This window comes from Ovis aries, chromosome 3, assembly GCF_016772045.2.
Source record: "Ovis aries strain OAR_USU_Benz2616 breed Rambouillet chromosome 3, ARS-UI_Ramb_v3.0, whole genome shotgun sequence".
Taxonomy (NCBI): domain Eukaryota; kingdom Metazoa; phylum Chordata; class Mammalia; order Artiodactyla; family Bovidae; genus Ovis; species Ovis aries.
In genome coordinates, this window is record NC_056056.1 from 176,181,348 (window position 1) to 176,194,649 (window position 13,302).

Sequence of the window (13,302 nt, forward strand, 5' to 3'; positions counted from 1 at the left end):
CGGCCCTGCTTTACATACGCCCGCCCCGCTAGCTGCCCAGGGCTTGCGGGGTTCGGCAGGGTTTGCAGCCGCCGCGGTCGCTGCTGCTCTTCAGTGCCGGGCGGGCGAACACGGAGTGAACCCCGGCCCGGGAACCGGGAACCGGGGAGCCGAGAGCCAAGAGCCAGCTGCCGGCGGAGCTGCTGCCGCGGCGGCATCTGAGTAAATTTCCGTCCTACGAACACCGAGGCCGGCGTCCAGCGGCTTCTGCGCCCAGCCCGGCCCAGTAGGGAGTGGATCAGACACTTTTTATTTTGGAAGAAAGGGGCGAGTCCGGCGTGAGCTTCTCCCCCGGCCTGGCTCGCTCCTTAGCGCGCCCCAGATCCGGCCTGGGCTCTGGAAGATGACTCCCTGGTGTGCCCTGTGGATTCCAGCGGCGACGGCTCGGGGAGGCATCCGAAAGTAGTCACACTTGGTAGCGGCGGCTGGTGGAAAAGTGAGCCGAGGCGGCGCTGACTCGGCTCTTCCCGCGCCCCGGCGCCCGCTGCTCCTCGCTGCTCCTTCCCCTCGGCTCCCCGGCGGCATGAAGTGGCGCAGCGATGGCCAGGAGAGGTAAGAAGCCGGTGGTGCGGACGCTGGAGGATCTAACACTGGACTCGGGTTATGGTGGCGCGGCGGACTCAGTGCGCTCCTCCAACTTGTCCCTGTGCTGTTCCGACTCGCACCCGGCGTCCCCGTATGGCGGGAGCTGCTGGCCGCCTCTAACTGACTCCATGCACAGCCGGCACAACAGCTTTGACACTGTCAACACTGCCCTGGTGGAAGACTCCGAGGGGCTGGACTGTGCCGGCCAGCACTGCTCGCGGCTGCTGCCGGACCTCGACGAGGTCCCCTGGACCCTCCAGGAGCTGGAGGCGTTGCTCCTGCGCTCACGGGATCCCCGGGCAGGCCCGGTGGCCCCCGGCGGCCTGCCTAAAGACGCATTGGCCAAGCTGTCGACGCTGGTGAGCCGGGCGCTGGTACGCATCGCCAAGGAGGCACAGCGCCTGAGCCTGCGCTTCGCTAAGTGCACCAAGTATGAGATCCAGAGCGCCATGGAGATCGTGCTGTCCTGGGGCCTGGCGGCGCACTGCACGGCGGCCGCGCTGGCCGCACTGTCCCTCTACAACATGAGCAGTGCCGGTGGCGACCGCCTGGGCCGCGGCAAATCGGCGCGCTGCGGCCTCACCTTCTCTGTGGGCCGCGTGTACCGCTGGATGGTGGACAGCCGCGTGGCGCTACGCATCCACGAGCACGCAGCCATCTACCTGACGGCCTGCATGGAGAGCCTATTCCGGGACATCTACGCGCGGGTCGTGGCCTCCGGGCTGCCCAGGAGCTGCAGCGGCCCAGGCCCGGGCTCCAGCTCCGGCCCAGGCCAAGGCTCGGGCCCCGGAGCAGCCCCCGCGGGGGATAAGGAGCGGGAGGTCCCCGGAGGGGGAGCGGCGAGCGGCGGCGCCTGCAGCGCAGCCAGCAGCGCCAGCGGGGGCAGCAGCTGTTGCGCCCCGCCGACCGTCGCTGCTGCTGCCGCCGCCCCAGCCCCACAGGCAGCCGCCGCCAACCACCACCACCACCACCACCACGCGCTCCACGAGGCGCCCAAGTTCACCGTGGAGACGCTGGAGTACACAGTCAACAACGACTCCGAGATCTGGGGGCTGCTGCAGCCCTACCAGCACCTCATCTGCGGGAAGAACGCCAGTGGTAAGTGGCCGCGCGGGTGCCGCCCCCTCCCATCCAACGCGGCCAATTCTCCTCGTAAGTTGGCCCTTCGGTCCCCTCCCGCGTCCTTCCGGCCGCCCGCTGCTATCTTAAACCTCTGAGGGGACCGCCGATCTGAAGACAGCCAGAAACCCCACCTAGTGCCTCCTGCTTTCGGGATGCGCGGCGCGTACTCTACGCGGCTGGTATGGTCCCAAGCTAGAGAGCTTGCGGTTCCGCCCGCGATTCCGGGTGGAGCTGCGGCTGCCCCCTGCAGGCTATAGGAAGAATACAGCGCCACTCTGGGGGGGCGATCATTTGCGGCTAGTATATATTTCTGCCAGAGCCCTGTGGGGTTTTTGGTTTTTGTTTTTGACCTTAAAGATGACAAATACGCGGGCGAAGGAGTCTGGCTCCCTGGAACTCGGGAGGAGACGCTTTCCTCCCTCCGCAGCCCGATTCCGCTTGCTTCCCGGCGCCCTCGAGACGCCGTCGGTGAGCTGGTGAAGGAGAGGCCCCGTGGCTGTAAAGGCAGACTGAGAGCTCACTCGGCCTAGAAATAGTTGGGGAAAGGTGTACGTGGTGAGAGGGTGGAACGGGCAATTTTTCTGGGGCAGTTTTTGAGGCCAGAGCTCACAGCTGGTGGGCGCTGCGCAATGGACGACCCCCCTGATGGAGACCTCCCAGCTCTTGCCGCCTTTGGCTGTCTGGGAGCTGCGGCTGTCACACTTGGCTTAAGGGATCCCGTCAGGATGGGAGTGGGGCGGAGTTCCGGGGAGACTGCCAGTTTAAGAGGTGGTTTCCAGCAGGTTCTGTCATTCCTTTCCTCACCCCCTATTTTGAAGGCCGGAGCTGGGTGGGTTTGAACCTGCAGTTCTGGTGGCGGAGGGGGTGGGGCCGGGGCGTTTGTTTTCGAGAGCTCGAGCTGGCGGTCCTGCCTGTCTGCGAAAGCCGGAGCTAGACACTTCAAAGCTTCAATTTTCCACAGGAAATGGTAGAAGTGTAACTGGAGACTCCAAAAGCGAAATAAAACTTTGTTACATATTCGGCGGTTTGGCTGGAGGCTCCGTGGTTGGTGCTGAAATGCAGTCTTTCTGGGCAGATTTCATTCATGTTGCTGCCTGTCCTTTTCCCCGGGCCTAAGCAGAGATGCAGCGGGCGCGGCCCGGCCTCTGGGGGTGCCAAGTGTGTGCATGGGAGTGTGTGCGTATTTGTGAGAGTCTGTGTGCGCGCGTTCGCGCGTGTTTCTGTGGGTGTGCCCAGAAGCAAGCAGCTCCAGCAGAAGCCCTTTGGAAACAGAATCTCCAGTTGTCAGTCCCCTCATCTGGCTTTGGTCATCGTTGGGGGAGGGGAAGGAAGAAGCAAAAAGTGTGTGTGTGTGTGCGCGCGCCCGCGTGTGTGTGCCCCCGCGCGCTCATGAGTGGTGGGGCCAGGTTGGCAACTCCCCAATGCTCATCAAGACTCCTCCCGCATCTTCGCCAAAGCCCTCCCCCCTCTGCTGCCTGTCGGAGAGCGAAACCTCTAAAGGGAGGGTACCTGTAAGTCTTCCCATGCAGGTCCACCCATACCTGTGAAATCCTGATGAGATGGAAACACCTGGGAGAAGGCATTGGTCTTTGTGTGCGTTTCTTCTGGAGGAGAATAAGGATTCACCTGTAAAACCCAGGAGCTTTGGACTGGATAATTTCTGTTTGAAACCCTGCCCCCCACAAAAAGTTCCTGCCTGCTTGAGCCCCCCGCCCCCGTTCTTACCTCCCCGCCCCCCAACCCTTACCTGCTGTTCCGACTGGAATCTCCTCCCGCTCCTGTTTCCTTTGGGAAGAAAAGCATTCCCCTTTGACTTCAGTTTGGCTTCCCTGGTGGTTCAGACATAAAGAATCTGCCTGCAGCGCAGGAGACCTGGGTTGGATCCCTAGGTAGGGAAGATCCCCTGGAGAAGGGAATGGCTGGCTACCCATTCCAGTATTCTTGCCTGGAGCATTCCATGGACAGAGGAGCCTGCCAGGCTTCAGTGGACTACAGCCCACGGATCACAAAGAGTGGGACAGAACTGAGCCGTCAGCACTTTCACTTCATTTGGGAATCTGGGTACCCTGCTTCGCCTCTGAGTTGGCCATTCTCTTGAAGCTGTGACTGTGGGTCATAACTCACCTTGCTTCTCTGGGCCTCAGTCTCCCCTTCTATATAATGAAGGCCTCCATCTGTAATACACTCCCAAGTCCTCTTGTAGCTCTGTCTGTTTGTGTTAGCAGCCTCTATATTTTTTCAAGTTGGTTTTACTTTTATGATCTTTAGTATCTTTTAAAGACAGTGTTTGTGTTTATCCTTTTTGGAGTAAGTATAATTTGAGGAAGGAGGAGACCACAGAGCTGGTTTGGGGCAGGGTGAGTGTGTGGTGGTTGAGGTTTGCTGCCATTGCAGCAATTCCACACCACAGAGCTTAACTCATAGGTCTCAGGGCCCCTTCACCATCTTATAATATGAGATACACTGTGATTTCATTGTGATCGCTTCACTTCTTTTCCTTGGGCTTGTTAAAAATGGAAGGAAGCAGTAAGAAATGAGCAATTAATTTTTTAGGTACCTGAAACATACATTAAACATCAAATCTGTTTCTTCAACTATTTTGCATGACATTTTTTCTGATCTGCAAGTCTTATTAAGGAGCCCATGCCGTACATAATCTTTCTCCCCCTTTAACTCAGTAGCATCACTTATTCATTCCTGAATTCATTTGTTCGTCAATATTTATTGAGCAGTTATTAAATCTAGGTGCTGAGCAAGTAGCGGTACAAGCTAATAACAGCTAACGTGCATTCAATAGCACTCTGTATATTGACCCATTTAACCCTCAGCATTCGTTTGGAAAGGTACTGCTATTATCCCCATTATACAGAGGAGGAAGTTGAGGCACAGGAAACATAAATGTCTTGCGCTTTAGTGACAGATGAGTTCCCTGCCTTCAGTCCATCCTTGCTGCCCTTAATTACGCAGTTGGACTGAGGCCCTTCTTAGCCTGACAATCTTTCTATCTTAATTTATACACCTTTTGTTCCTATCAAACTGTACAGGGCAGAACTAGATTTAAGCTCCTAGTACACAGCTTCTTAGATGCCTGTTGAGTTGAGCAAGCTATTGTATAATATTGTACAGTGATATCCAGAAACTAACTGTGGAATTCTGAATTCCTTGAATCACCTTTTCAAGGCTTTCTACCTTGGTTGCCCCTTCTTACTGCCATCTCTGTACCTGTCTCCTTTCTAATTTTTTTGCACCTATGACCTGAAGAATCAGGAAATGGATCACATGGGACTTGACTCAGAAAATAAAAGATAATTAGCTCTCAGTGAGGGCTTGCTGGCTCTCAAGAATTACACTCGTGAGCTTAGGGTGTGAACTCTGTGGTGACTGTTTTACTCTTCAAAGCTAGTTTTTTGTTTTTTTTTTTTGTTTTTTTTTTTTTTTTCATTGACTCTCAGCTGTTTAGAGTATCTGGGGAAACAGATAAGACAACTCAGTGAGGGTTGCATTTCAGTAGGGGGTTTAAAATTTGGCTTGATTGATTTTGCTAAAGCTCAATAAAGGACAGACAGAAATGCTTCACCACACCATTTTCTGTGCAGTCATTTACCTTAAACCCCATCGGAGCTGGCCAGTTCCCACTCATCCCTGAAGACTTGGTTCAAAAACTGTCTTTCTGGAATCTCTGTGAGGCCTTCCTTGATGCAACCCTTTTTTCTTCCCCAAACCTAGGCCTTCCACAGCCCTTTCCCCATCCTGTGAGAATCTTGACCCTGACTTTGCTCTAAGTGACTCCCCATCGCACTGTGGCACTAACAGTTGAGACTGTATCTTTGTCATCTTTGTATCTTTCTCCATATCACTCAGCACAGCACCTAACCCTCAGTAAATCCTGGGTACTATTTGTTGAATGATTATAACTAGCCCATTGCATCTTTGAGATATAAAATTTACCCATCAGTTCAGTTCAGTTCAGTTCAGTCGCTCAGTCGTGTCCGACTCTTTGCGACCCCATGAATTGCAGCACGCCAGGCCTCCCTGTCCATCACCAACTCCCGGAGTTCACTCGTAAAAGCCTGTGAAATCAGGTATCGTGGATTTGAATTTCAAGGCTTACATTTTTCTAGCTGTGTGTTTTTATGTATCATACCTAGTCACTCTGAGCCCAGTTTCCTCAGCTGTAAAGTAGAGGTAATAATTATGAGGATTAAATGAAATTATTTGTATGAATATTACTGTCTGGTGCATGACATATTTTAGGGGCCAAAATGGTGATGGTAGTCATATAATTCAGGCATAATGGTATCTGTTATCTTTGTCTTATCCATGTGTTCAATGTGGATGGAACCAACTGGGTGCAGAATTTTAACTGAATCTTCCTTCCTGATATTCAAAGCATCAAATAAGTCAGTGCACCCACCTCAGAGATTAACAGCATGCACATAGCCTCATTGCAAAGGTCACAAATAGACTGCCTGATCAAAGGAAAGTAGCTCATTTTACTGACTGTATTTCTTGAAAAAAAAAAAAAGCATCATTAGTGAAGGGGCACCAGGGAGCTTTCTGGGTGATAGAAATGTGCTTCTGTTGATAGGGGTGTGGGTTCAGAAGTATGTGCCTTTGTCAGAATGCATTGCATTGTAAACTTAAGATATGTATGTTTCACTGTATTGCAAATTACACTTCAGTAAAAAAGAAGACATAAAAAGAGCCATAGGCATCCTTGGATGGAATTTTGTTTTAAATGCAGAAAGAATTTGAAGAGAAGATTGCAAGAGGCAGTGTGGTGTGATGAAAGGGAGAAGGGCTTTACACTTAGAAAGATCTAGCCTCAGATTTCAGCTCTGCCACTCTTTAGCAGGTGACTTAATTTTGCTGAATTTGTTTTTCTCATCTGCAGAGTGAGGATTGCAAAACCGAAAAAGACATGAAAAAGGAAGAAAACCCAAACCTACCACATTAAAAGATTAAAATAAATAGATCAGATGTGTGAAAGCAACTGCTACATAGTAGGCACTCGATAATAGTGGCTTCCTTAAAAAACAGACTGTTCAGACTGGTGATAATAATAATCAGGGGATTTTGGATAGTCTCGTTCACTTCTGGGACCCCCAATCACTCTACAAACATTAATTGACATGAGCCCTGCCTCACCAGCCCTGGTCTGGTGGCTAAGTTGGTGTGCAGGTCTTTTGCTTTTCTGTGGCTCCATAGATCAAATGCCTACTCAGCTGTTTTCCTGGCCCACCCATCATCCCCCAGATCCACCCTCCCACCCATCTTCCCTCAGATCCCCCGAGCTGGTTGAGTTATTCCATAGCACAGGGTTGCTGTGCTGGACGAAACCATAAGAAACCCAGCTTTTTGCAAAGAACTGCAAAAGCCATTTCAGCAGCCAGCCGTGTCAGTGTCTATGCTCACAGAGCACGTTTTTAATTAACTAACTCAATGTAAATTAAAACTTGAAATTTGGGTCAGTGGAGGGTTGCTTGGTTTTCTATTCAGATTTACCAGTTCAGTGCTGGAGTATTTGTAAGTAGGGCGTTTCCAGAAACGCACCATAAAAATAACAACAAAATAGAACAATAGAGGACCAACCTGGAGATCTGGGTTAAGGGATGGAGTGGCTAATGGCCTTTGAATAGTTAAGAAAGGCCTCTAATTCTGGATCTGTTGTTATTTGTGACCTTGAGCCAGACACCAAACTTACCTGTAAAATGGATCTATCATTTACTGAGAAGTAAATATAAAATAGTAATTGACTTGGGAGTCAGACATACCAATGTTTCCCTATTTGTAAAACGGGTTTTGCAATAGTAACAGCTACACTTGTGCAGTGCTTATTATATGCCAAGCACTGTTTGAAGAGTGCTATATATTATAATTGTTATAGTTACATTAGCTGTTATAAAAGACAACCTCCAAATCTTAGGAGCTTAACACAATAGAAGGTCATTTCTTTCTTTCTTTAAAAAATTTATTTATTTTAATTGAAGGCCAATTACTTTACAGTATTGTAGTGGTTTTTGCCATACATTGACATGAATCAGCCATGGGTTTACATGTGTTCCCCATCCTGAACCCCCCTCCCACCTCTCTCCCCATCTCATCCCTCTGGGTCATCCCAGTACACCAGCCCTGAGCACCATCTCATGCATCAAACCTGGACTGGTGATCTGTTTCACATATGATAATATACATGTTTCAATACTATTCTCTCAGATCATCCCACTCTTGCCTTCCCCCACAGAGTCCAAAAGACTGTTCTATACATCTGTGTCTCTTTTGCTGTCTCGCATACAGGGTTATCATTACCATCTTTCTAAATTCCATATATATGTGTTAGTATACTGTATTGGTGTTTTTCTTTCTGACTTACTTCACTCTGTATAATAGGCTCCAGTTTCATCACCTCATTAGAACTGACTCAAATGTATTCTTTTTAATGGCTGACTAGTCATTTCTTACTCACTAAAGACTGATTGGGAGAGGAGTGTGGTGGGAGTGAACTGGAGTGTCATTTGAATACCAAGATTGATGGAGAGAGTGGTTTCTTTACCTTCAACCTGTGGCCTTTAGGGCTTTCCTTGGACATTTATCCAGCCCGTAGGTAGAGGAAGGAGAGCGTGGGGCATCTTAAGAATGGTGTTATGGGCTAAGCCTGAAAGGAGCCTTCATCATCATGCTTGCATATCACTGGCCAGGTATGTCACGGGCCCTCTGGCCACCAGATATCTGTGTTTCCTTCTTTTCAGACACAAAACATGGTTCCCTTTCTCTAAGGGAGGATCCTCATGTTCTATCCAGTCACTACTTTCAACTTGATGTTCTGGATCTTTGGGTGAATTCCTGTCCTATCCATGGAGATGAATGTGGCTTCTCATGGTTCAGGGACCCAGGATCCAAAAGAAACCCATTATCTTCCCCTCTGTGCCTGTATGCCATATCAGTCGATAACCCATTAGGAAAAGGCAGCAGTGGGAGATACACAGAAGTCACTGGCCCCTAGTAGTTATGAAATCTGCCAAGCAGACCATGGGTGAGGTTTCCTTGCTTAAGCCCCGCTTCTGCTCTCTGAGAGCAATTTCCCAGTTAATTGTTCTTCAGACTTGTGGCTCTGCCCTGTAGGAGGAATATCATTCCTGATGCTTCTTGGCCACCCTTGAAGTGGGTCTTAGGGAATATGACCTCTTTGAGGCTCTAAATCTAGTAATCTAGTTTTTGCCATGAACTTTAAGGGGCCCAAGGATTGTTTTGGGCTTCCCAGGTGGCATTAGTGGTAAAGAACCCATCTCTCATTGCAGGAGAATAAGAGTTGCAAATTTGATCCCTGGGTGGGGAAGATCCCCTGGAGGAGGGCCTGGCAACCTGCTCCAGTGTTCTTGCCTAGAGAATCCCATGGACAGAGGGGCCTGGTGGGCTATATAGAGTCCATGGGATTGCAAAGAGTCAGACATGACTGAAGCAACTTTGCATAACACAAGGATTGTTTTAATGCTTTAACAGTAAAAGATTTTTAAAATCCAGGCTCATAGATTTTGCCAATGCATTTCCCTCAACAGCACAGTAGGATTTTCATCTATGACATCTAGCTTACCAGCAGCCAGTTATTTCCTAGACCTAATTCTCCAGCTTGGATTATTTCTTCCTTCACCTCAAACCTCTATTTCTCCCTCAACTTAATGAGGCCATCAGGCTTAGGTGGGAACCTTATACACTCTATCTGACATTTTTTTCACTAGGTTCAGTTCAGTTCAGTCGCTCAGTCATGTCAGACTTTTTGTGACCCCATGGACTGCACCATGGCAGGCCTCCCAGTCTCCATCACCAACTACCAGAGTTTACTCAAACTCACGTCCGTTGAGTCGGTGATGCCATCCAACCATCTTATCCTCTGTCGTCCCCTTCTTTTCCTGCCTTCAACCTTTCCCAGAATCAGGGTCTTTTCAAATAAGTCTGTTCTTCACATCAGGTGGCCAAAGTATTGGAGTTTCAGCTTCAGCATCAGTCCTTCCAATGAATATTCAGGACTGATTTCCTTTAGGATGGACTGGTTGGATCTCCTTACAGTCCAAGAGACTCTCAAGCGTCTTCTCCAACACCACAGTTCAAAAGCATCAATTCTTCAGCACTCAGCTTTCTTTATAGTCCAACTCTCACATCCATACATGACTACTGGAAAAACCATAGCTTTGACTAGATGGACCTTTGTTGGCAAGGTAATGTCTCTGCTTTTTAATATGCTGTCTAGGTTGGTCATAACTTTTCTTCCAAGGAGCAAGCATCTTTTAATATCATGGCTATAGTCATCATCTGCAGTGATTTTGGAGCCCCCCAAAATAAAGTCTGCCACTGTTTCCACTGTTTCTCCATCTATTTGCCATGAAATGATGGGTCTGGATGTCATCATCTTAGTTTTCTGAGTGTTGAGCTTTAAACCAACTTTTTCACTCCCTTCTTTCACTCTCATCAAGAGGCTCTTCAGTTCTTCTTTACTTTCTGCCATAAGGGTGATGTCATTTGCATATCTGAGATTATTGATATTTCTCCCGGCAATCTTGAGTCCAGCTTGTGCTTCATCCAGCCCGGCATTTCTCATGATGTACTCTGCATATAAGTTAAATAAGCAGGGTGACAATATACAACCTTGACATACTCCTTTCCCGATTTGGAACCAGTCTGTTGTTCCATGTACAGTTCTAACTGATGCTTCACTTAGACGTCTGCTCAATCTTTGTTCTTATTGTTCAGTATCTAGGAATAGCTGTCTTCTGCATGTCTCCACTACTCCTTCCCAATTTTACGTGCAAACTGACTAGTTCGTGCCTGCGATCCTCTCTTCCCCTAATATCTTGCTAAACTTAGCCCAGAACAAGCAGCAAACTCTCTTAGCATTATTTTTCAATCTTTTTTCCCTAGAGCTTACAGGCTCAGTAGGCATAAGTTCTGCCTTCTAAATTATCATAGCAACAGTTTAACTAAACATTTCACTGCTGCAAAACATAAGGCTCCAGTTTTCCAGCCTTGAACATCTTAACCCACCATCTGACTTCTAAGCCAATGCCACGTACATAAGTACCCTACTGCCAGTGTCAATTTCAGTTTCTTTATTAGTTAGGGTAACGCAAGCTGTTGCATCAGATAAATTCTAACATTTCAGCAACTGAACACAATCAAACTTGTTTTCTCATTCATGTTGAGTTCAGTTGAAGCTAGTGGAAGGAGATGCTCTGTTTCATGGAATCTGATAGAGGGTCTGCCATCTAGAATATGTGACTCTCAGGAACTTCTGTGATTGGGGCAACGGTGAGGATGATGGGGAGGTTTTTATAGGATAGTCTTGGATGTGGGTATATTAATTCCTTCCACATTCCAAACACCAGAGTTTAGTCACATGGCCTCAACTAGATATCAGGGACTGGAAATTATGGTTTCCATCAGGGCAGCCACTCCTAGCCACAACTCTACACTATTAAAGGGGCATTAATTTTGGGTAGGCACTAAACATCTCTGCCATCATGTATTAACTGTTTTAATACTAGCCACAACTTTATGAAATATGTGCTATTATTATTATTCCCATTTTACAGATTAGGAAATTGAGGAACAGGAAATTTAAAGAATTTACCTAAGCTGACACAACTAGTAAGCATTTGTGTCAGATCTGAATGTGGGCAGTATGGCTCTGGACTACCTTATGAAATGTTTATGATGATCAAAGTAATATTAAAATAATGTGATGAGTGCAAAGTGTTTTCCCCAGCGTCTCATACTTGGTACATATTTAACAACTGTTACTCTTTATCGATTATTCTTGTTATTGGCATCATGTTCTGGAAGTGAGATGCTATGTGGATGAACAGTGAATTGATGTGAAGCTCTCAGGCATAGGTAATATATGAACCCCAATGAGTGGGTGCTCCAGGAAAATTGGACTATGGGCCTGTCTTCTCTGCTCTGCCACCCGCTTCCTTTCATCCACGGGGGGAGCTAACTGTTGCTGAGCTGAGTACTGTGCGAGGCCTTTCACACACATTAACTCATTTCATCTCCACACTGTTCTTGTGAAGTGGGTGTTTCTTATCCCCATTTTATTGGGGAGGAAACTGAGGCTTGGATGGGTTCAATGACTGGTCCGAGATGCCGTTGCTACTGAGGGGTAGAGTTAGAATTTGGGCCTCAGAGCCTGTTCTCTGAACAGCTGAGGCCCAGTGGTGAAGTCCAGTTCAAAGGAGCCTCTGAGAGGATCCCAGTGCAGCTGGAGGGGTGTGTGTGGCGAGGAGGCGGGGCTTGCGCTGGTGGTCATGGTTGATGATCATCCTTGCTATAATATGTGGTCACAGGTCTTTTTTTAGCCCCCACTGTCTTCCTTTTCCATGGCTTCCCTGTGAGTCACTGTTCATGACGATGCTATGCAGCCTCCTCAGCTGAGGCCCTGGAGTAGCGGGTGGCTTTGTGGCCTCCAGGGGACAGCCCTGTCCATACCCTGTTTAGCTGGGTAGGCTCAGTGCTAGAAGGAGCTTCAGTCTGCTTATTAGAACTGAGGGCAGAAACCTGAAACTTGGTGGGAAATCTGTCCTCCCTGAGAATCACAGGATGGGTTTTCCTAGAAAAGGATTGTTTCTGAGATCCTCTGAAATTAGGTGGACCCACTCTCTACTTCTGCCTGCAATGCAGGAGACCCAGGTTTAGTCCCAGGGCCAGGAAGATCCCTGGAGAAGGGAATGGCTACTCACTCCAGTATTCTCACATAGAGAATTCCATGGACAGAGAAGCTTAGTGGGCTATAGTACATGCGGTTGCAAAGAGTCGGACACGACTGAGCAACTAACACACACACACACACACACACACACACACACACACACACACACTCTACTACCTGTAAGCCAGGTAACTGTGGGCAAGCCAGGTAATCTTTCTAAGCATCAGTTTCCTCATCTGTTAAATGAGGATAATGGTAGTACTCCCCCTGTAGGGTCATTGGGAGGATGAATTAATTTATGTAAAATCCTCAGAATAATATTGAACACACAATAACTGAATACATCAGTTTGTTAGCAATTATGATGATGATGATGAAGGGCTTAAGAAGTGCCAGCCTCCTTGCTTGAAGATCTGTTCCCTGTACCCTGCTTCTTCTGTTGAGTGAAAGGTTTTAAATAATTTTCCAGTAAGCAGACTTGTATGATTTGACACCTGGCTAGCTGTGTGATGTTGGGCAAGTTACCTAACACCTCTGTAACTCAGTCTTCCCTTTTGTTAAATGAGAAAAACAATGAAATCTAATTCTTAGGGCTTTTAGGGGGTGGCTGGCATATAGAAATTGCTTAATAGATGTCAGCATTGTTGGATTTTATTATGTTCACTAAAATTTTTTTCTACAGGCACTGTGTTAGATGTTAAGCAACATGGTCTCTGGCCTCATGGAGACTGCAGAACTTAGCTGTCATCAAACAATCCTTTTCCTTAATTTTCCAGGGAAGAATACTGGAGTGGATTGCCATTTCCTTCTCCAGGGGATCTTCCCAACCAGAGATTGAACCTGCGTCTCCTGTGTTT

The 13,302-nt window shown here is 48.2% G+C and overlaps 1 protein-coding gene across 2 annotated transcripts in view; it reads left to right on the top strand.

Moving 5' to 3' along the window:
- The first annotated feature begins 41 nt into the window (after positions 1-41).
- ABTB3 (ankyrin repeat and BTB domain containing 3) overlaps positions 42-13,302 on the top strand; it is a 323,751-nt gene continuing 310,490 nt past the window's right edge. For both annotated transcript variants that reach the window (XM_027967688.3, XM_027967689.3), the window contains exon 1: positions 42-1,722. In XM_027967688.3, the coding sequence (XP_027823489.1) occupies positions 579-1,722 (1,144 nt within the window). In that variant the 5' untranslated portion in view covers positions 42-578. The remainder of the gene's footprint in view (positions 1,723-13,302) is intronic.